This window comes from Pterocles gutturalis, unplaced genomic scaffold, assembly GCF_000699245.1.
Source record: "Pterocles gutturalis isolate BGI_N339 unplaced genomic scaffold, ASM69924v1 scaffold10287, whole genome shotgun sequence".
NCBI classification, from domain to species: domain Eukaryota; kingdom Metazoa; phylum Chordata; class Aves; order Pterocliformes; family Pteroclidae; genus Pterocles; species Pterocles gutturalis.
The window spans coordinates 25,454-49,338 of record NW_010110255.1 but is presented as its reverse complement, the minus strand read 5'-3'; the positions used below and the strand labels follow the sequence as shown (position 1 = coordinate 49,338).

General features: G+C 49.4%; 1 protein-coding gene across 1 annotated transcript; it reads right to left on the bottom strand.

The window, feature by feature from the left end:
* Positions 1–3: 3 nt before the first annotated feature.
* Positions 4–23,267, bottom strand: LOC104461637 (lysyl oxidase homolog 2-like; the record flags this gene model as incomplete). The annotated part of the gene is made up of 4 exons (XM_010073287.1): positions 22,913–23,267; positions 19,932–20,107; positions 5,784–5,995; positions 4–136 (listed from the first exon to the last, which is right to left on the bottom strand). Coding segments are annotated over exons 1-4 (876 nt in total), but the record flags the coding sequence as incomplete, so codon positions are not given.
* Positions 23,268–23,885: the final 618 nt, after the last annotated feature.

The window sequence follows — 23,885 nt, the reverse complement described above, 5'->3', positions numbered from 1 at the left end:
GTTCTCGCAGGTCGCGTTCTTCTCCGCGTCCACGTTGAGGTGGTTGCCCAGTTTGCAGCTGGAGACGTGAGCCTCGTTCCCGCTGCAGTCCATCGAGTAAGGCCAGTAATGCTGCTTCCTTCTGCTGGCAAACATCCTCGGAGGATGAAAAGAGAAAAGGGAAATTCAATTTAGGAATGCAAAAAAATTGCACCGACGGAGCTACATCTGGGGGGAAGGAAAAAAAAAAAAAAAAAAAAAAGCCTTGAAATAAAATGAGGATTGAATGGTGTGATCCATCCATGCACACAACGACTCTCTGTTTAGGTGTCACCTGGGAATAAATAGATTTTTCTCCTTAAGCTAAAGATCAGCTCATTCAGAAGGCAACGCACACACAGGGCTCATGCAAACACCTCCAATGGCTTTGGGCTGGAGAAGCCCCCAAAAGACCCCTCCCCATAAATGCACCTTTCTCTTTACCAGCCAGCACCTATCCGCTGGGAGAAGACGGCACATTGGGGAAAAGCCTCTGTATTCCGAGCTGCAGTGTTAACAGCCGCGAGCCTGAAAGCAATTTCCGAGAGCAAGAGCAATTCCCCCGCTGACATGTTCGCAGCGGAGGAGGTTGGCAGCGGTTTCTGCTTCTTGCTCCCAAACTGAAGGACTCGCCTGGAGCTGCTCCAGGGACTCCTAAGGGGGAAGGGGGCACGTGTGATAAATGAGAAAAGAGAGGAATCCAGCTTCATCCTAAATGCAAGGCTGTCGGATAACTGCATCGGAGCTAAAACGGTCGATGAAACAGAAATATGGGTCAGATCAGTACCAAAAGGGAATTCTTAGATGTTAAGTTGGAAAAAAAAAATAAAAATAAAAAAAAAATCAAGGCACAGAGGAGCCAACGCCCCGCTGTGATCTTGGCTTTGGGAGATCCCTGCGCTGCTCCGTGTTCCCGGACCAGCTGCCACGCAGCCCCGGTGATCCGAGGACCAGCTGGGATAACGGGCACGGTGGGGTGGGTGGAACCAGCTGGGAGGAAGATCACCAGTTCTGATGAACTGGAGCATGTCCCTGCGGGACAGAGAGGCTGAACCGGGGCTGGTAGAGGGACAAAGAGCCTTTCAGAGGTCGGTGATTTGAAACTCAACTGGGAAAGTCAAGGTTTTCCCAGCGGATGCCCTTTGGTGGTCCCGTGGGGGATGATTTGCAGAGTCGCGGGTGCTCGAGGGATGATCTTCATCCCTTCTGCTCGCTGAGCTTTGCCGTTGTCTGGGCTCAGAAGGCTCGCAGCCACGGGCTAATCCTTTCTGGAAGCAGATTCCTCAGGGTTGAGGTTCGGGCCAAATACGGCCGGGCTGGAGATGGAGATGCCGTTGCATCACGTGAATGGGGAGTAAACGCTGGAATGGCCGGAGGATGGGGCAGGGCTGGGAGCTATCCCACCCAGCAGAGACAGGCAGCCCGCCCGTGGGTAAAACACCAGGTACCAAACCAGAGCTGCCCGGGACCCTGGATCAATGGAAAATTAATGGCAAAGAGGAAGGGGGAATAAAAATTTAAATAGTAAGAAACAAAAAGTAAAACCAGGGAGGATGCAGGCAGAAAGAAAGCACCCGCCCCTTCTCAGCTAGAATACCTGGTTCAATTTGGGCCAAACCTTAAGGATTTTTCTTCTTTTTTTAATTAAACTACCCAGGATGCTACTTATCTACCAAAACTCACGGAAGCCTCTGCCCTTAGCCCAGCACCGAGGTCCCAGGGGAATGTTAACCGCTCTCGTGGACCACAGAGCGATGGGGCAGATTCAGGCACACGTCACACAGCGGAAAGCATCGGCGATGCCGCGTGCCGTGCCGCTGCTCCGTCCCCTCCCAGCACCAGCCAGCTTTGCCCCAGCACCCTTCCAGTCTGGAAGCGAGAACCTGAAGGAGGGCCCTCCACAGCCATGTGCAGGGAGCTCCACGAACTCTGAAGCAGACCAGAAACACAGCCTGTCTTGGAGAAGCAATGACGGGGATGCCTTAGAATAGCAAACAATGACCTCATCCTGGAAATTTCATCGGGCGTTAACATCTGGTTGGTATTAACGGCTCTTGCTGGGCTGGGGAGAAAGAGCCGCAGAAGCTCATTTCCACGGACTGAACATATAGAAAAAAAGTACAATGCAGATGACCTTTAGAGCTAGAAACTCGGGGCATTGTTGTTATTTACTTTTTTTAACACAGAAAGAGTGCAACCCACCTCCCACCAGCCTTGGTGTAAGCCAAGAGCAGCGCTGGCTCAGCTCGGGAGTTTGGCCAATTCCAGGTCAAGTTGGAGCCCAGACCATGTCGACGGGCCAGGAGAGATGGACCTTCACCACATCAGCTTTAAACAAAGGCAGAGGTTAAACCCGAGGGCTGCGGGAGGTGGCTGAAGGACCCTTGCTGGGTAAGGATGCTCCTGAGAGGACTCGGGGAGCAGAAAACAAACCATTACACACATCCATGCCGGGAAAAGTCACCCCTAACACCACAGAAGCTGCTGAGCTCTTCTTCTGGGCTGTGAGCATAAAGTTTCTACCCTGGAGAAATTCTCCAAGCGCTTACTGGAGTAAAGACGTTTGGCAGAGGAGAAACCGGACCTGCCACCTCCTGCCAAAGCCCCTGGGATCCTGGCTGTGCTCGGCAGAACCCAAACCGTGAGGATTCCTCCTACAAGCACAGACGGGATTAACTGCCCGACACCTCTGAGCAGATTTCTGAGCAAACTGGTTGAGCTGGGAGATGCTGTTTGGACCGACATTGGACCAACTATCCTGGAACTGCTGAACTCCATCCACTCCTGTGACAGATCACGGAGCTGTGACGCCTCAAGGAGGCATCGGGTCCATCTCTCTGTCACACACCTCCCCTCTTCCCATCAGCAAAATGCATTTAATCCCACTCTGCTTTCCCAACCAGACCAGGAGCTGGGAGGAGGAGAGAACAAGCGCTGCCTATATAAAATCACTTTGAAGAATGAACAAGAACATGGAAACAACATGGAGATTTGTTTTGTTTCCTAACATAAATCCTGCTGTCGACTGCAGAGCCTAAGTTACATTCAAGAATAAAACCCTGGCACCGGGACAAGGATGAACTCAGTTGTTTTCTTTCAAGCGAGATCCATCTGCAAATCATTTCGCCTCCCACCACTGTGCAGAAGCAGAGCATCAGCTAGCTCAGGGTGGAAAGCTACAGTTTGGGGGGAGCGGGGCTGGTGGGGATGTGGGAAGGGGGCACTCACAGCCCGGACCAGCAGAAACCCTGATTCCAGCCCATCACCCAGCTGCGGAGAGCAGGAAAAAACTTTGGGAGCATGGTATTTACAAACCAGGGAGAGCAAAGCCTGAGAAATGATAAGAACATTTCTGAGGCTTCACACTCACGTGGAAAGAGGGTTCAGCCCAAGTGACCAGCCAGAGATGAACTCTTCCCACCCCAAGAGAGGACGTGGCCAGAAAGGACGCGGGACAAAGTATCTCATGGCCCAGGCCAGCCGTTATCCTTCCAGTACCTCCATCACGAAAGCAAAGATCACTGGTGAAGTTCCCAGCCCGTAACTGGGAGAGGTTTCCCTCACCAGCAACGCCGGGTGGACGCGATGCATCTGCCAGTAACGCAAAGCACGAAGGCAAACGCCCCAAGAGAGAACACAGCTCTTTAAACTCTGCTAACCCAACCGAGCTGACAAAGTTTTACAAGTCTCTTCCTTCCTATAAAATGACATCCCATCGTCTTCCCATCTGGGATAATATTCAGCATCTTTCCCAAAATATCCTCCTGCGGGTGCGGGAGCCCAGCAAGCCGTTCCTGCTCGCAGGAAAGGTGAGGGAGGAATTAAGGCACGGCTCGAGCAACGTGTCTGGTCCGGCAGCAGCGATCTCCCAGCCTGGTGTTTGTAAGCACAACATATTCCTCACCCCAGCTCCGGTGAATGGGATTTTCAACGTCGCCTCAGTTTTTCCATCTCAACGTGTACTATTGCAAGAGACAGGACAATTACCAAGCGCTCCTTTATTTAAGGCAGATGGCTCCAGCTGCTAAAGTTAATGCTTTTCTTGGAAACTCCATAACTGAGAAGCAGGAAAAACTCTACTTTGTCTTACTAGATGTAATTTATTCTGCCCTCCCGCTCCCATGCAGGGGGTGGGAAGCTCAGAGCTGAGTTTGAGGTTGATGTGCTGCACTGGTGGGAGCAAACGCTCCTCTAACTGGTGTCCAGGGCAAAACCTGGGACTGCCTGGTGGCAACTGTTAATTCACTGCTCACCTCCCTGGGAAGCCTGGAAACACGATTCCACTTGGGTTCATTTATTTTCTATTCTTTGGGTTCATTTATTTTCTATTCTTTGGGTTCATTTATTTTCTATTCTTTGTGCTGCTAGGTGGCTTTCTGCTACTCCAACCCAAGGACCTTTTCAATTGATCGCAATCTCGTTCACGAAAGAAATGAAACGTGGCCAGCCAGCTCCAGAGGGAGCGTTCAGAAATAGCAACAGCACCGAGGAGCAGGCAGGGAAACCACAGCTCCTGCCGGAGAATTCAGTTCTCCCCCCAACCGGTTGACTCCACAGGTCACAGCGTAGGAAAGAAACGAGACAGAATTTCACTTGAACTCTTTTGCGTCTGCTTTCGGGCGTTATTTCTAGGGAACGGTGTAGGAAGAACCACGGCCGTGATGAAGGCTGGTGACAAAAGCTGAAGCAATGACAACAAAAAAGCCCAGAGCTCCTGGCTCTCAAGAAACAGGAAACCCAGCCTGAACCCATCCCATACACAGCGTTCTCCCTGCGGATCGCTATTTTCTTCCCTCGTTTTAAAGCAATCTAAGATTATAGGAAGAAAAAGCAGCGCTGAAATCACAACTGCCCCAAACAGCATCCTCCTCCCAGCACCGTCCCGGATGCACAGCAGAGGCAGCGCTGGGAGGATGCTCCGCTCGGGGTTTTAGCTCAGCTCAGAGCAGGGACAGAGCACACAGCTGGAGACAGCTGCCAGCTCTTCCAGCCTGGGACCCTGAGGAATTCCCAGTGCCAAAGGAGCTGAACTGGGAACAGTGGGAGATTTACTGGGAAATATCCCCCAGGCAGCCAGCTCCTTTGGGGTGATTTGGCAGCTGGACAGCCACGGATGGTGAGCCTCCGGGAGAGCCAGAGCAGCTGGTAGAGGTGGGTGAACATGACATGAGAGGTGTGAGAGCAGGAACGGCATGCTGGAGTGGGGAGGAGGAACCTGGGCAATGAAGCACAAAGACCTGGTTTATTCCAAGATCACTCGGTTGGAGCTTTGGCACATACCAGCTCTACAGCTGGCTTTCTGCAGAGGGATGGGGTAAGCGGTCAGACTGGCTCAGAGCTGATGGGTTTACTGGGAGAGTATCATCAGTTTGTTCACATCCATCCATCCACCCCCTGGACACAACAGAACCTATCACCGGTGGAGGAAATGGCTATTCTATAGCTGGGAAAAAAAAAAAAAAAAAAATTTCTTGGGCTGCCTGTCCACATCTCTTACTATAGGACCGATCAAATCCTACAACCGATACCGCACCAGGTCGTCAGCCAGAACGGTGAGGATCAAACGACTCCCCTGTCTGCACAAGGAAATGCTTGACATTTCAAATATTTACACAGAAGGAAAAAATCCGACCTGAAGGAATGAAGCAGTCGGAGGTTTTTCTACCTCCGGGTCTCCCCGTGTCATTTGCCAATTTTCATTTTTGAACAAGGCCCCGAGTGTTCAAAGAAACGCGCTTGCGTCTCGTACAAAGCTCTGCTCTTACTTGTAGACGTTGGCGTTGTATTTCCTCTCGCTCGGAAATCCAAACATGCCACAGACGACTCGGGAATTTTTCATGGTCCAGTGCTTGTCGCAGATCTGCTTCCAGGTCCCTTCGTCCTTCACCTCCACGTAACCCTCCGTGACGGGCACCCGCTTGCGGTAGGTGGCGAGGATGGCACGGATCCGGATGTCCTCCACCTGGATGTTCATGTTCTGCAAGGGTAAAAGAAACACGAGTGATGCTGGCTTGCGAGGAGACTGGGTGTGTAGCTTCGAGGTGGGGAACAGAAACCAGCTCTGCTCTGGGTTATGGCTGAAGATAGAATAGAAATCATTAGGGTTGGAAGAGACCTCAAGGATCATCAAGTCCAACCATCAGCCCACACCACCAACTACCACCTAAGAGATGGAGGCAGGAGGGGAGGAAAAGACACAAGAGGGAAGCAAACAAACCTTTCCACCTTGTGCAAATCCCTCCTCCATCCTGCCAAAGAAGATGCTTTTTCTCATTTAAAAAAAAAAAAAATCAACAAAAAAACAAACACCTCATTATTTTACAAATGGCCATGTAAGAAATCTCCTTTTGCTACTTAAATTCATCGAAGTGCTTGTTTCAGAAGCACAGTGACCTTAATTTAGTCTCAACTACTTCGGAAGCAAGCTGAGCTCAGCCCAGTTAGGGTCACCTTAGTGGGAACTGGGAGCCCTGGCAGGGAAGGATGCTGGGCTTCCCATCAAGCCCCTGAGCATCCCTTCCCCACCCAGCCCGGGCAGGCACTGGGGAAGCTGGGATCCCAGTGTGCTGACACCGGTATTTCAGCGTTTCCTCAAGCTGGGTTTCTCCTCCAGCTGAAGCATTCCTTGGGACAGCAAATGAGTCATGAAGGTCGGATGGATTTCACATTTGGAGCCTACGTGAGGACGCTGCACAAACAAACCTTGCAGGGACCCGAAGCAAAGGCCGACTGGAAAATATCCGCTGTGGCAAGCAATTACAAACGAGCTACTGAAAATTTTATAACTTGATTCCAGGAAACCTTTTCTTGTCAAAAAAAATGAAAAAAAAAAATTGCATTAAACCACGTGGTTCTGCTAACAGTTACATCAGAGCTGAGGAATCCTCCCCTCCCCTCGCTCAAATTCAATCGCTTGGCAAAGAAAAAATGCCCAGAGCTTTAAAGAGACACAGGTCTCTGCTCAGGGATCCACGGCACACGCAGGTATGGAAGCAGGGATCACAGCAGGACGTGCAGAGCCCTGCAAACCCCACGTGGTGCATCCGTGCTCCAGGTGCTTCACCGCCACTGATGCAACTCACAGACCCCGGGCAACCAGAAACCTCCTTGTGCAAATCGGGCTTCGGTTTGGAAAGCTCTTGTAGCCCTCCAGAAGAAAAAAAAAAAAAAAAAAACCACAATATCCAAGTTTCTTCTATCTGAGACACTTTAAGGTGTTCAGACAAAGGGTCTGCTGCAAGAGCAAAGTTTTACACCTCCTGCGCGTGGGAATCAATTTGCAATACCAATTTCTCCTGAATTTGGCAGATTCTCTTAAAATATCGCAAAGCTTTTGACCGTGCTGTCAGAAAAGCAGCAGAGCCTTTGTGCACTGCAGCCTCCCCAGGCTGGTTTCCAAAGCCTGCAGCTCACTTCTCCCCTGGTGCAGGTTATGAAGTGTTTCCAGCTCTCCGCTCGATGGAGAAAGCGCGTTTACCTGGACCTATAAGCCTGAGCTGCCCAAGAGACCACCTTGTTTCTCTGCTCCTTCTAACCTTCCCTTGGTTTCTTCACCAGGAAACAAGAGGCAATCGAAGCCCTACATCCATTTGGAAATAGTTTTGACTGCTGGAGATCTAAAAGGGATTTTCATAAAAGCCTATTAAAAGGATTAACAGCGAGCCAAAGCTTAAAATGGCACTGGAAAAGCACATGAAAAGATAGTAACCGAGGAGGAAATCTGCACTGACAGCTGAGAAAGTGGGTGAGACAGCCCAAGGGAGTTTTTCCATCTGTGCTGCAGGATATATCCACCCTATCGAAAGCCCTAAGTAAGTTTACAAGACGTAGTTACGTCAGTGTCAGCCCTGCTGCACATTAAAAGAACTAACATGGAACATTTTCCCTGACTAGACCCGACACCAGCAACGTGCTAAAATCCATCCCCGGCTTTCGCTGGACACCCACATCCATCCTGCTGGAATTGGGGCGTTCGGAACAAAGTGGGATTTCACATTGAGGACCATGCTCAGGATGTGTTTAGGGAGGAAGCAGCCTGAGTATCCCCACCTGAACCATGCAAAGTGCCATTCCAGCTGTGCAACATCTGCCTGCTGCTTCCACCGCCGCAGAACCGTTATTCCCACGTCGCCCCTATCAGTCACCCCTAACCCATCGCTATCCTCGCTCCTGCACCTCCAGAGCTCTTCGCAGAGGTGGAAGGCGGCGACAAGCCTGAAAAGCCTCCAAGGCAAACAGAGCGCTCAAAGGATGGGAGAAAACCTTCTCAGCCTCCTGTTGCAGATTGAGAAATAAGGCGCTGAGAGAGCAAATTGCTTCTCCAAAGGCCACGAGGGCGGAAAAAAAATCGCATCCAAGTGTCCTGGGGCCCCAACCCTGACCTCCAGATGATGATCCCTCCTGCAGCAGGGAATATCAGCCAGACCTCTGGCTCTAAAGCACTCCCATTCTCATCAAGCACATTTAGGTTATTTTTTTTCTCCTTTCCATTCTACCAACCTAGCAGGAGCTGTGTTGTACAAAACCAGAGACACCAGCTGCCAATAACAGATGCTGTGGGAAGAGCATCCGAGCAGGGCAACGTGCAGCAATTCTCCTCTGCAGCTTCTGAGCATCTGTATCTTACAGACTTCCAGAGGGTATATTTTAATCTTCAAAAACCCTGGATGGATTTGAGAATCCCTCGCTGTGATTGATGATATCAAAGAAAGGAACCAGCCCACCGAGTCAGAGAAAGGGAGAGAGAAGTCACAAAGGTGCAAGAAAATAAAAACTCTTGGAAAAAGGAAAGCTTGGGAGCGCTGCTAGGGACCTGATGATTTGCCTGGTATTTTTGCAACTAGTTTGGCAGCTTAGCAAATAAAACCAGGTTGTGACATCTGTTTCCAGGAGAGCTCTGGCCACTGCAGGACTGGGGATGCTGGGGTCCCAGTAAAAGGTCCTGGGGTGCCCTGACCTGGTGCGGTACCCGTGACCCCATCTAGGGCTCCAGACGCCCGCGTTTCCCACCCCCAGGCTGGGTGTTTGGGCATGGCTCTTCCATTGACTGGCTGGACTGGCTTGTCCTTGCTGGTCATTTCACAGCAGCAGAGATTAGGGTGCAAATTTGAACGGCTTGCTCTTGGACTTGAAAAAAAAACCAGCAGGCGCTGGTACAAAGGTCCCACAACACATCTCTCTTCCCCTCGAGATGCTGAAACACACACAAAAAGAAATCCTGCTCTGACTTGGGACTCTTTTTTCTTTTTTTTTTTATTTTTTTTGCCTGTATTTGCCAAGGAAGAAAAAAAAAAAGTGAGGAAACTAGCAAGAACTAAGCCATCATTTCATCCCCTCGAGGGTATTTCCATCCTCAGATAGCTATAGCAGACCGGCACTCTGTGACATTTTCATGATCTGTCTGAGAGCAAAACCAACCCGCATCCATTCCCCTTTCAGCTCACAGTAGGGTTAGAGCAGAGAACGATTGATCCAGCAGCTCAAGGGTTTGCACCGAGTCTGAACAAACAGCAAAACGCCCGAGAAGAATCCCAATGGCTGTAGACCTCAGCTTGATATTGGAAAATTAAAGAACAAAGAAAATAAAAATAACTATACTGTGGGTTTCTCAAGGAGAAGGGACCACTAGGAGCTTTCTCCCAGTAACTCTCTGCAGATTTGAACGGTTTCCTCTCATCGCAGAGGTTTTGTTACACTGGGAGTATTCAATAATGCAAACACAGTATTTTATCTTCCAACGCCAACGTGTGGAGCAGCTGGGCTGATGGTGAAAACAGACTCCATCTAAAAACCAGAGGCAAACAAAAACTTAATAGCTAGAGCAGACTTTTTAAAAAAATCACCCTCTCTGGTATCTGAGGATCACAAAGCAGGTTATCTCCAACCAACCCAGAAGCTGAACACCCACCTGCCGAGCTCCTACCTCGGGTATCCACCAGAAAGCAGAGCCTTCAACCATATTTCAGGAGCCATGCACTCATTCAAAGAGCAACACTACCTCTAGGAAATAAAACCAGGTTGATTGCACCCCAAATTATGGGTAGGGAAATAGAGGCCAAAGCTGATGGGACATGGTTTGCTCAGGCTGAGCTTGTGGAAGCAGGGAGAAAACCACACAAAAGCCCCTCGAAGGGGAAAATGGGAAGTGGTGGAGCCACCATCCCTGGAGGGGGTCAAGAAACGTGTCGATGTGGTGCTTCGGGACATGGGTTAGTGGGTTGGGTGGGGTTGGGTTGATGGTTGGGCTTGATGATCCTTGAGGTCTTTTCCAACCTTAATGACTCAATGATTCTGTGAAAATGCTGCTGGGGATTTCTGCCCTCACAGCAAGAGGAGAGACCAAGCCCAGAAAGAGTTAACTCTCACGGCTCATGCACAGCAGCCCTCCCAGCTCAGCCTTGCGCAATTCCCCTCGATTTAGGCCAACAGCTGTGCAATATGCTTTTCCTTTTTTTTTTTTTTCTTCCCCTCCGAAAAGTCTTAGACTTCAGCTACCAGCATCATTCACAGCTGCATCCCCCACCTCTCCGTTGCCTATGAAGCAATCCCACCCATGCTGGATCAGCTCTTGCCTTTGGTTTCTGCTCTGCAGAAGGCTGCCCGTCCACCGGACGGTCTCTCCTATGGGGCTTGCAGGTCTGCTCCGTCGCTGCTGGGCTCATTCATCGAGCTGCAGCTTCGCTTTCATCCACGCCATCCACTCCAACCCAAAGGAGTAAGGCTTTCCCAACCCTAATGATTCCATAATTCTAAGCACATAAGCAACGAAAATCCTCAGGCATTTTTCTCCTGCTTGAGTTAAGCCTCCTGAGCCTTGCAAGGTGTGAAGAAGCAGAAAGGAAGATAAAGCTGGGTCTGGAGGGCAGGGGGAGGAAACATCTGCTCCTAGACTCCACGCTCTGGCTTCCACATCAACCCGCTCTTCATCGGGACCACTTAACTGCCTGTAGCGATAGAAAAATCAGAGTGAAAATAACTCAGAGGTCTGAGGCTGGAGAGATCCTGCTCAGTTCTGCCCTGGATCTCCTGTGTGATTCCAGCCACACAAACTCCCTTCCCCACCTCCATCCTCAGCCCTGCTGGAGAGGGGAGCCAACGCTGAGCCCATCTCACCCGCTCCGAATCGCACAGCCTCTGTACGGGGGCTTCACATCGGTATTTACCCAAAGCAAAGATGGGTTTCCAGCTGGGACTTCCAACATTGCTACAACACAAATTAGTATAAAAATAAGGGGGTGGGGAAAAAAAAAAGTGTCAAACTATCCTGAGCTGGGCTATATTCCCCTCCTTTCCTCACCCAGACCCGCGCTGCGGCTCCTCTCCAGGCACAGCCTCTGTACGGGGGCTTCACATCGGTATTTACCCAAAGCAAAGATGGGTTTCCAGCTGGGACTTCCAACATTGCTACAACACAAATTAGTATAAAAATAAGGGGGTGGGGAAAAAAAAAAGTGTCAAACTATCCTGAGCTGGGCTATATTCCCCTCCTTTCCTCACCCAGACCCGCGCTGCGGCTCCTCTCCAGCCCCGGCCACAAAAGCCCACCGCGGGCCACCACACTGCGCTCCTACCAGTGCCCCTCCGCTTCGGGAAGCTGGGGCTTGCCTGGAGACAGCAAGAAGAAAGGGGTTTGGTTTTTTTTTTTTTTGAGCTTTCACAAAAGGATTCCTGGCTCGGAAAGTTTTCACATGAGCCTCAGCTGCTTTTGTTTCCACTCTCTGAACCAAACGCATCCCCACGGCTTCAGATCCGATTGCAAAAACTGACACAACTCTCCTAACATTTTTTTTCACCTTTTGCCATCCGTTTCTTCTCGGCAGAACAATTACACCCAGGCCAGCGCACTTGTGTCCTCCTCCCCTGCCCAGGCTCAGCGATACCCTTTCTTCTCGCCCCGAGGATGCCCAGTAAGCAAGGGAGAGATCCCTTTCCTAGAAACCCAGTCGCTGCTTCCCAAGCTGCGGGTGCTGCCCCGGTTCTGAAAGCAAGCCAGAGCAGCCGGGATCTCAGAGGGGCTCTGCGGAAGAGCATCTCGACGCTCGCTTTAGGCGTGCACCCTCGGTGATGACACCCAGAAACTATCTCGAGAAGTGCACGGGGCAGCGGTGATGACACCCAGAAACCAGCTCGAGAAGTGCACAGGGCAGGCGGGTCAGAACTCCCCCGGCCATGTGCCTCTCCCCTGCGGCCAGAGAAACTGCTCCAATGCAGGCAGAAGGGTAACTGGAATGAAATTTTGCTTCTCTGTGGCTTTTTTCTTTTTTTTAAAAGCCAGCACCAGGAGCAATGCTAAGGACCATAACTGGAATGAAATTTTGCTTCTCTGTGGTTTTTTTCTTTTTTTAAAAGCCAGCACCACGAGCGATGCTAAGGACCGCAGAGCATGACAGCGGAGGTGTTGGGTGGTGGCTCCGGCAGCTGCCTGGTCACCAGGCGATGGTACAAACACACAGCTTAGGCAAAGGCGCCCTTCTGACCGTAAATCCTCCATTTAACAGACACTATATATCTCTGGCTAGTGCATATTCATTACTCTCCCACTTTAAGATTCCCCGTAACGCACTCAAGCTGCTCTTTCCTTCCCTGCTGCCCCTGGGATGTAAAAACCTGCCCACACCAACATTTCTCATTTACAACACAGCTCCACGACTTCTTGGCTTCCCAAACACCATGACACTAAGGCTCCAACCTGGACCACAAATGATTTTTTTTTTTTTTTCCAATGAAGAACGTAACACAAAGTCTTTCCATGTCGATTTTGTTGATCCCAGAGGCATCTTCCCTCCTGTATTTAAACCCTTCCCCTTCCACTGAATTCTCCGCTACCACGTCTTTTCCCCAGAAAATGACTGTGTAGGAAGCTCTCTCTGCACATCCATAGGAATGGCTGGAATCTGTTTGGATTTAAACATCTGGAGCTGTGTCTGAGCCACTAACAAGGTCCCAGCTGTTAACTAAACACGGTGAAATAGATGCTGCGAGACAAAGATGGGTTTCCTGGGGGGGCCAGCAGCCCCCTGGGAACATTCCTCTGGATTGGGCTGCGAGCACTTTTTGTTCTGGGTTTGTGCAGAACAAAAGGGGACGGGACGAGAGTGCAATTCAGGATGAGGGTCCAGGAGCACGTACAGCACCGATTACCAACGACAAAAGCCGTGAAACGCTTCACCGGCAGCCTCACGGTTGCCAATGCAAAGCAGGCTCATGAAAAGCAGCAGAAAAAAGAAAGGCTGGTGACAACGGCAGGAGCACTGAACCCTGGAGATGCTTTGGCACGGGCGGGAGGCTCAGCTCAGGAGTGGATGCTGCTCTGCCCTGCACGCATCACGGTCCGAAGGTTTCATGATGAGCAACGCTTTCACATTCTCCCTTTCCTTTCCACCCAGCTATTTTAAAGACAATCTGGATGAGATGCTGCGAGCTAGCCAAATTTATTACCTGACCTCTGCACTGCAAACCAGAACAAGACCATCCTGTGCTCTCATGCCTGAACAGCTTCTTGTCTGGTGTAACAGAGAAATGGTATCGCACCCAGCACGGCAGCTCCTCGGGCCCTGGATGCAGTCAGTGTAAGCAGAAGAAGAGGTTAACTCTGTCTGTGGAGGAACCACAGCAGCCCAACAGCAGCTTCGCTCCCACATCCCAGCGAACGACAAGCGCCAGCTCCCTGCCCAGCAAACCCAGCGCCCCGACGTGCCCCAAGGCATCACAAAGAAACCATTGAGGCCAGCAGTCAGAAACTAGAAACACTTCAAAATTATAGCACTAAGAGACACGGTGGCTCATCCCAACAGCAGCTTAATTAATATTTGTCTGGAGTTAGCTCCAGAGGAGATGCTGAGACCCCTCCGAGACAGCCAAAGCATCAGCATCTAGGTCACACGTGGGCTTATGTTTGGAGGAGTAAACATTTACACCAAGGGGAAAGACATTAAAACACTGTTGTCATAACAAACAGGCAAATAAACCTTTTATTGTCAAACATTCTCGAGAACCAGATGGTAGAGACCCAGATGAAGTCTGAGATGGTGGTGACCTAAGCTGCAGCTCCCCAGGGGATGGAGAGGGCAAGAAGCTGGGTAAGAGGAGATTTACCTGCGTACCAAGCCTCAGACCGTGTCCCTGTTCTGCTCCCTGTCTTACACCTCAGGAGCATTTTATAACACCTCATCCAGAGCCCAGTTTAACCAAAAGCCGCTGAGCAGGACGGAGCGATGCCCTTTCCCACCGGTTAAGAAAGCTGGACAAAATAATCCAACCCACTTCTAACCTGGCACAACCAGAGCCTTTGAGCCACTGGGCTTTGAAGTGAGATTTTTTTCGACTTCACATATGCACAGAAGGGAAAGGAAGGATGGAAATAGCAGCAGAGGCGGGTATGTTTAGCTAGACCTCGTCTGCCCACCGTCTGGCCAAAGCTAGGGTCCAGTCCCAGGTACCAGAGCTATTTGTGAACCCCTGACGGCTGCAGCAACTCGATCTATTTAGAGGATGTCCTATTTGAAGCCTGTGTGTGCGCACCCAGAGGAAGAGGGTGGACAACAAATATTTTGGTAAGGATGTTTTGGGGGAGAGGTTAAAGAAAATACCTCTCGTGCATTTATTTAAGAAATATATTAAGGGCAGGAGTTAGTTTCTGTGGTCTTCAAATTGCCGGTCAAGCCAGTGAGGCAGTCACAGGTGGGTCTGTGTTGAGTTTGGACCAAGTGGCTGCACGTACTGCTCATAGTTTTGTGAACACACATTAAATCATTTCGATTTCAGAGCTCCTGGCATCCTGCAAAGACTTGGGAAAACATTGGAGACTGTGCCCACATTTAAACTCTGGGCTTTGGCACTGCGTAAAGCAGTCCCAGCAGGTCCCCGCTGCCCACCTGCCCACTTCCAGAGACTGGTGAACTGCAAGACAAGGAGCAACCAACAGTCCTCCTGCGCTTCTGCATGGATCTGATCCTGATCTTTGGCCGTGACACCTCCGTGGAAGGAGGGGGCAGTTCAGGACACTCTGGATGCACAGATTCAGCCCCCACCTGCAGAACAGATTCATTGAATCATTTCAGTTGGAAAAGACCTTAAAGATACGTGCTTACCTGGGGAAGACAACACATGGCTCCACGTGCTCAGAGATCTTCGGCTAAAGCAGCAGATCCCACTTGTTCTATTTTACAAAGCTTGAACTATTGCAGCTCAGTGGATCGATTTATAGCACCTACTGTCTGTCTCTCCCCAATTCCATCCGAGTCAGCAAGCAGTTCCTGCATCCTCAGATAGGCTTCAAGCACTTAAAACCAACATGATTAAACTTTTCTTTTCCTCTGAGCTCCCAAGACACCACTCACAATGTGCCTGCCACATCGCAACGCCTACAAGAGCTCCTACGATGAGCAAAGCGGGCACCGTGCTGTGCCATCGTGGCTAGACCCACGCTGCACATCGAGCCACCGATGGGAACTCCAGTGTGCAAACAGAGCTTTTACTCCAGGCTGTGTCTAAAACAGAAGGAATGCAAGCAAAAAATCCACCTCTGAGTTAAACAGTGGTGTTATTAACAGCTTTGGCCCCATCGCACAGGATGGGCAGATGGAGGAGGGAAGCGAGCAGGTTCTGCACCATTGCCAGCTCCCAACCATCCCCATGGCTGTGGGCAGCCTTGACATTCCCATACAATTCCTGGGTTAAGCCGTGCTCAGCCACAGCCTGCAGCACTTCCAAAGCACAGCTCCTGCTTTTTATTTTTTAACCCTTTCAGGGCGTGAAGCTTCCTCTCTTGAGTCTGGAGGAAGAGAGAGAGGATGCGGTACCAGCAGGACACATCCTTTCTTTTCACCTCCTGATGCTCCCAAAGGCACCCAGGTAATAAGAAAGTCAAACTACAAGCTCTGCTCTCTCCATTAATGAGAAATTTTCTGTGTATTCAGTCTACATACTTTAAAGAGGAGGGGGAAAAGCCCCTCTGTGAAATGCACTGGATGGCATTACACTCACATCAGCATCGAGCAAAGACTTCTCTCCTAGCTTTGAAAAACTGAGCAACATTTTTCAACGGTTTACTGATGCTGAAGGGGAATCAGGCTAATTCTGACCAGCCAGCAGCCCCCGACAGGGCCGTCCTGCTCTGCACATCCATCACCCTCCAAGAAATAATCCTCTGAACAAGCCCCAAGGCTAAAAAAGCTGCAGTGGCTGTGGAAAATAGCAAGTGAAAAATGATGGGTGTTTCTTTGCCCTTTAGCAAGAGACTGATGGATTTCAGATCTGCCTCAAGCTCGGTCCTGTTAAAGGAGTTAACCTCTTCCTGCCTGTCTCCCATCTTCTTATCCCAGCTCGTCCATCACTCACCCGAGATGGAGACATTTCACTTGGGGCTGTGACCGACAGAAGCAAGGGTCAGGCACTGCCCCTTCCCACCAGGGCAGGGGACGGAAAGGCTCAGGGACAGGAAGAGATATGATGTAACCCTGCAAATATGAGCCGTGACGGGAAAAGACCAGTCTGAGCATATATGTATAAGCCAAGTGGTTTATGGTGATGGAAAATTTCATCCTATACCACTTATCTGCAGCATTTCCAAACTGGGAAACGGAGGTACGTACACTGTCCAATAAAAATAAACTCTGCTCGAGGGCTATCGTGTTGCTTTCAGAAGAGTGCGAACTCTCTGCCTGGCTGATTTTAGGAAGCGTGGCCAGATCAGAAGAAAATGTCAATTTGTACAGCCCCTGTGAGCTGGAACCCCGTCAAAATGAAGTCAGATGTTGTCTTATACCTGCTGGCTTTCCACGGTAAATCTGAGCAGCCCCAGAGAACTGGGTCTTTAAGACACTTTATAAATGATGAATTTAAGATGGTCCCTCTGTGCCTGGCAGCGGGAACACAGAGCTCCCTATGACAGGCGAGGGAAATGTAGGGAATGTTTGGGGACGGGTTAACCGGGCTGCACGAGGAGTATATTTCCCCTCAATGCTTGCTAGAAAAAAAGCAGAACAAAACTGCTCCTACCCCGCCGCACGAACCTACGCTGAAGCCAGCGCTTGCTCCCGTTAATCCGCTGGCTGTAAAAACATCCCTTTGCAAACAGTCAGATCCATTTGGGAATTGTTAGAGTCGTTACTAAGTGCTGTGGGAAAGCAACACTGGAGGGTGTAATTGAACACATCAGCTGAGAGCAAGCCATCCTGAGTCAAGCTTGCTTTGGGCAGACTGAAATCTCTTCCATTGGAAAAATCTCAGTGGGAAGTTTGTACTGGTTTAGCTCTGGGGGTGCAATAGCTGAAACCAGTGGGACCGGTGCGGAGACCCAACCACAGCATCGCTGCTCAGTCAAAAATTCCAGACCCCTCATCTCATTCCAATGAGGAAACATCACTCGGGCAAGCTTTGGGCTCCGGACGAAAGAACCCAGCAGATGATGTTTCCTCTGGTGAATGCGAGGTATGACATGCAGAATTCCCAGGCACGTTCGAGAGGGCAAAGACTCTTAACTTGCGTTCACACAAGCCTTTTGACCTCCCCGTTTTGGACTTGGTGACCCTATGAGTAACTCTGCTCATCATCTTTGACTCAAACTATGTCCCACCAGCTGCTACTGAGATAAAGCAAAGATAAAGAAGAGGAGGAAAGCTGGGACAGGGGGAAGGGGTTTAAACATTTGACAGCTAGCTGCGACTGAAAAGCACTTCCACGACGGCATGTAAAAAATTTCCAGCACATCACCTTTTGAAGTGAAACCAGCAGAAAAAGAGCCCTCCAGCTGGCAGTGATCTTATAGGGATAGAGGAAAAATCAGCCTGGTTTTGTGGAGTAGAGGCAGCAGTATGGTACCAAGCTGCTCCTAAAATTCGAGCAGTGATAGGGAGGGGAGAAGCGCACAGACGCAGAGCTGGGGGTGACAGCAGCCCAGAAAATAGCACGCTACTGTCTACCATCAGGACAAAGCCATGGGGACAGCCAGGCTGACAGCTCTCAGCATAGGGCAGGTTCTTAAAAATAAACTTATTCTTCTATTTCACTTTTTCTCCCCACCAGTTCAGCATCTTCAGTCACCCTTAACAATTGCTGGAATGTTGTCACTTGTCCCATCAGTGGATGCCCTCATCCATACACGACTTCCAAGAGCTGCCCGGACATGGACAATATGATTTCTCTTACACCTCTGTTGGTGAGTCAGGCTTCTGCCACATGAACCGCTTCAGTCTCATGGTTCATTTTACTCATCATTTGTGAAGATTAAGCACTCTCGCAGCACCAGCCAGCCCTCAATTACCCAACGTGTTCAACTCATTAGTCAACCTCCAGTGCTTAGCTAATGGAAAAGCAAAACCCTCTAAAGCTTTTATGATTAACATCTGAAGCATCTCAGAGTGAAGTGACCTCCGTCTAGACTAAAGCATCTTTTCTTCCAGGCCTGTTTGGAGGATTCACTGTGGCTTCGGGGAAGCGTCTGCCAAAGCCATCGCTGATGTTCCATGATCTCGCCTCATTCCCCGAGCAACAACAGTGCCATTGATGGAGGCAGCCTGGGATCCCTCCAGAAAGCCTCTTTTCCATCCTTAGCCAAGTGAAGCAAGGTCGAGGAGAGGAAGATTTTTCAGCTCTCATATCCTATATCTGCACCCGCTCACCCATGCGGTGCTCTTCCTAAAGCCTCCGCGGGGCGACAGAAGGTTTAACCGAGCGTAGTATCTCCCCTTGCCCAACGTGCTGCGTGGCATTAACCCCTGATGGAAAAATCCGGGGGAAGAAAATGCCAGGAGGCCCTTTCTAAATCAGTGGCTGTGAAATAGCCGCTAGAATAATTTTATTTTCAAGTGATAAAGAAGGGCTGCATCCATTGTTTCAGATCATGAACAAAGCCAAGATCCAGCCGTAGAAACCGCACTGTGGTATGCGACGCAGCCTGGATTCTCTGCCTCCTTCAAATAAGATTTGGCTGTGGTTACTGGGTAGGCTCTTTCGATAAATTTTGACCAAGGGCAACCACCGAATTCGCATACCGAAACACCACAGCACATGAAACAAGGGAGATGTTAGCTCAGTCACCACAAAAACTTCCCAACCTGAAAAGCTGAAGGAAAACACACACCACATTTTTCTTTTTTTCTTTGAAGAGCTCAGCCCAACTTCTTTCCAGCCCAGCCTTCCCCCAGCTCTTTATTCTGCAGAAATCCAACAAGTCAAGCTTTTTGCTTCTGTCCTTTCCCCACATCTTAACCTCAGCCTAGCAGCCCAACCCAGCTGCAATCCAGAGCCTCTCCCCCAGTGACCAGCCCACGTTTTCCTCCCTTCAACTCCTTCCATCACTTCCAGTACTAATCCCCCATACCCACCAATATTTCTGTGCTATCATGGTTACTTTGCCATGGCTTAGCCAAACCGGGCAAAAATCTCTTTCTATCTTTCCTTATAAATCTGCCCATTTCAAGCCATGAGTTGTGAGCCCATCCCCAAAGCCAAGGCTACCTGCTGACCCTCGCTGTCATACCAGAGACCCTTAAACCGCTCCCAGTACCAAAAAGGAGGAATCAGGGGAAAGAAGACTCAGTAATTCAATACTATGAGACAAAAAAATCACCCAGATATAAGGGTCTATGAGCACATCACATATCCCACCTCTCCAAATTCATTCTTCGAAATAGAATAAACCAATTTTCAATTCTGAAAAGTGATTGCAGAATAGAAGGAATATATTTTCCCCTTACTTATTCTTACGCTATAAAAATCCCTTTCAAATTCTTATTATACACATAACGCTTCGAACAGCTGAAACTCAAATGGGAAAGTTGCATCTTTATCCAGCATCTAGAAGCCCCATCAAGAGTTTGCTTTAACCAGAGCGTGCAGCTGGGATAGCCTATAACGTATGGACACATACATCCCCGTCTGCAGAAGGCTCTTGTAATCTGAAGTACATTTACCTCTATTTGGTTAAGCAACGAGTTGTCAAACTTGAAGCCAGGGATTCTCTTTTCGCTGCAGACCACTCCCACGTCTTCTGTGTGTTTGCAGTCGGTGACTCCCCAACCATTTGAGGTGCATGCTGCCAGGGTGGTCTCCTTACCATTACAGTGGACATTGTCCAGCCAAATTTTCCCTGAAGGGGAAAGAAAATAAAACTGAGACTCAAAGAGGATAAATCTAGATTGTGCTGAGAGGAAAGCAAGCAAGGCTGCTGTGCCTTCACTGTGTCAGGGGAGGAGATTACGGCTAAAATAAGTCGGAACCAACAGCCAAGGAACATCACCAATCCACCTGCACACAGCTCTGCCCCGCAGCTTTCCTTTTCACTTATCTGCATGGAAATAAAATACCCCCCACCAGCCTGAAGCGGTTCCCTGCTGCAGCCCTGCTCATGGTGGTACGTGACCTCCTCTGATGACAGCCGCTCCGAAACACGCAGTGCCACCGGGTCCCCTCGGTTCGGCTGATAAGACATTGCCCTCTCATCTCACTTATTGAATCATTCCTTCTGTATTTAAGGCTTCTCTTTACATCATTTCTCATTTATCAAATCCTCATTACATCTTCTGTAGGAGACAGTTCCACATTTTGATTAAACACTAACTTTTTCAAAGCTGATTTTTACAAAAGCTTTAGCAAACCACCACTGATTGGAGCCTCCTGTTATGTGGGTGCTCCTTGGAAACCAATTGCCAGATCCAGTTTCCAGGCTGTAATTACCACTTGCCCTCCAGCAAGAACCGCACACACATGCAGATGAGCATGCATGTGTGCATGCATATATATATATATATATAAAAAAATAAAATTTCTTCACTGCAAGAGTGATGAGGCATTGGAACAGGCTGCCCAGGGAAGTGGTGGAGTCACCATCCGTGGAGGGGGTCAAGAAACGTGTGGATGTGGTGCTTCGGGACATGGGTTTGTGGGTTGGGTGGTGGTGGTTGGACTTGATGATCCTTGAGGTCTTTTCCAACCTTCATAATTCTCTGATTCTATATATGTTACATTTTAACAAGTCAGGTCCCTCAGAACTCACTTCTAAGCTGAGCAGACAAAAATCAATAGGTGTCACCTCCAAACTTTACATCATGTTTTCCCAGGAGGAGCTGAGAGCAGAAGACCCAACAGCATCTCCGAGATCCTCCCTTCCGAAGTGCCCATCTTCCCTTTGGAAATGGGCTGGGCACATGCTGCTCCATGGGATTTGCCCCCTAAACTGCAGGGAGCAAGAGCCAACAGGCAACTCCCATATTTTCGGATCCCAAACACTTTGCTTGTCTGAAGAGTAACACATCCTTTGGACAGAAAGTGTTGCCTGACTTTCAGAGCCAGGAGATTCTGTACCTGTGTCCCGTGGCTGTCCCAGCTTTGCCCCAACAGGTTCAGCTGGTTAATTCCCAGACATGGATCTGCCAGCCCCCTCCATCCTCCCTAAAAAAGCAGAGAGAGCTCCTGCAAAGCCCAGCTTTGGGGTTTGAGGAGGGCACAACACCCACTCCACGAGCTCCCTGCAGCAGGATTTACCCAGCACCATTCTGATGTGCAGAGTGTGTCCCTCCAGCTCAATCCCAGCAATCTACTCCTGGTTTGTTTTCAAATGTCACGGCCTCTCTCTCACTCACAAGTCTCCTACACTACCCCAAGAGCCAAAATCCACAGCTTGGGACAACATTCGAGGTTTCCCATTGCAGCGCAGCCGCTCTTTTACGGGCGAGATTATAGGCGCGAGCACTGACGAGCGGTGCTGAGTAACACCCACAGCACGTTCATCCCTGCTGCAGTGGGAATTATCTGTCTCTGGGTTACATCAACAGCGTGCCGGGCTTCAATGTTTGCAGCGCGAGCACTGACGAGCGGTGCTGAGTAACGCCCACAGCACGTTCATCCCTGCGGCAGTGGGAATTGTCTGTCTCTGGGTTACATCAACAGCGTGCTGGGCTTCAATGTTTGCGTAAAAAAATACTCAACATTTAACTCGCAGCACATCAAAAGGCGACAATTAAATCCGTTGAGTTATATCCTGTACAGAGCTATTGAAAAAATACTCAACATTTAACTCGCAGCACATCAAAAGGAGCACATCAAAAGGGTTGAGTTATATCCTGTACAGAGCTATTCTCTCTCGAGCGCTGCGATTTTGAGAATCCATTGCTATAACACACAAACATTCACCTTCCCAAGTCTTTTTCCCCCTCTCTTATTTGGGAATGAGACACAATAAGGTGCAATCCACCACGTACAATTTCGAAGGGAAAGAAAGGATGTACAATTTGGGGGTGAGCCACCAGGAACTTCCAAAAATTCCCCCAAAATTAAATTAAGAAGATGGGTCACCTCCCCACATCCCTTCTGTTCTGTGCAAAGGGAAAAAAAATAAAGTGTCCAAGAGGATTATTAGAAATACAGCCCCATACAGGACACAAAGTGGGTTTGATAGGCTAGCCTGCACCGGTGAATATGATCCGTGTGTTTTTAGAGAGGCTAACAGGGGAAAAGACTTTCATAGCATCCCATAGGCAGGCTGTTTAGAGCCTGAACAGTTCAGAGGGGAAAAGAAGAATAGGAGGAAGGAGGGTTTTGAGGGAAATGGAGCATCTATATGTTATTCTTGTGGGTGTGGGCTTCCCTTTACCAAGCCACATCGGCTGCTGAAGAGCCTCCTGCCCTCATCCAAGCATCCCCTGCCAGAGTTCACCCACCATCACCTGCTCCTTCAGCTCTTCATCCCTTCCCTTGTTAGAGTCAAAACAAGCAAACTTCTATTATTTCATCTGTTTAGTCTAACGGGACCCTGATTTAAAGAGGTGCTGCTTGACCAGGAACCCATTTCAGTTCCATTCACAGGAAATATCACCCCATCTTAAATTTAATTGATAAATCAAGAATTATTGGGGGTTGGAGAGACATCTAATACATCCCTCCGGAGTTCCCTTACCTTCTCCTTTGCCGTATTTCGAGCTGGGTAACCAAGACACCGCCTCCACGTAGCCCAGCTCCCTGCAGACCACGTGGGCGGCGTGGATGGAGAAGTCGTCGTCGCACACCGTACCCCACTCGCCGCTGTAGAACACCTCCACTCTGCCTTCGTTGTGTTTTCTCTTTTGCCCCGCGAGCCGCAGCTGGATCTTGGGGACGTTTGGTGGCCTCGGGGGCGGCTGGTACACTTGGGGGGGTGGCTCAGGGTAACCGGGGAGGTAGGGCCAATCCTGGGCAAAGCCCAGCGGGCTCAGGGAGATGAAGAAGAGCGTGATGAAACAGTGGTTATGGGTAAAAACCAGAAAACTTTCCATTTTCAGTGCTCACAGTTCTCAGAGCCAAATCCTGGGCTAGCAGCTGCCGGTCAGTGCAGGTAGGTGCTGTGTGGCTGTCCTGAAATGAAAGAAAAGTTTGGGTGAGGGTGGTGATGACATGGACTCTTGCTTCAGCAGGGTATAAAACCATGGAAGAGACTATGTCCGTAAAAAATAAAAAATAAAGTCAAGTAAATTATTTCTTGGGAGGTGGAGAAACAAACTGGAAAAAAAAATTAAAAGAACAACATTAAAACCATTTGTAAGTTAAGGTCAACTTGCCGAAGAGTTTCAGCTGGAAAATACTTTTTTTTTCCAGGGCAAAATTCTACAGGTCGCAAGTGCTAGCAACTGATTTTCCTGTTTCTCTGCAAAGCCAGGAGTTGAGTGGCTCCAGCAAACCTTGGTTCAAATCCTCCCAGCACAGAACTGAGCCATTTCTCTCCCATGCCTCCTTCAATAAAGAAGCCAAAACCATCAATTAAAGAGTGGAAAACCTGAAAGGTAATGAAATGTATTATAATACGATCACAAGGGAGGTATTTATACTGAGGTTTCCCAATAAGATGATAGAAGACTTTTTGCTGTCACTGCTCAGCTGGTTTCATCTGTAGAGAA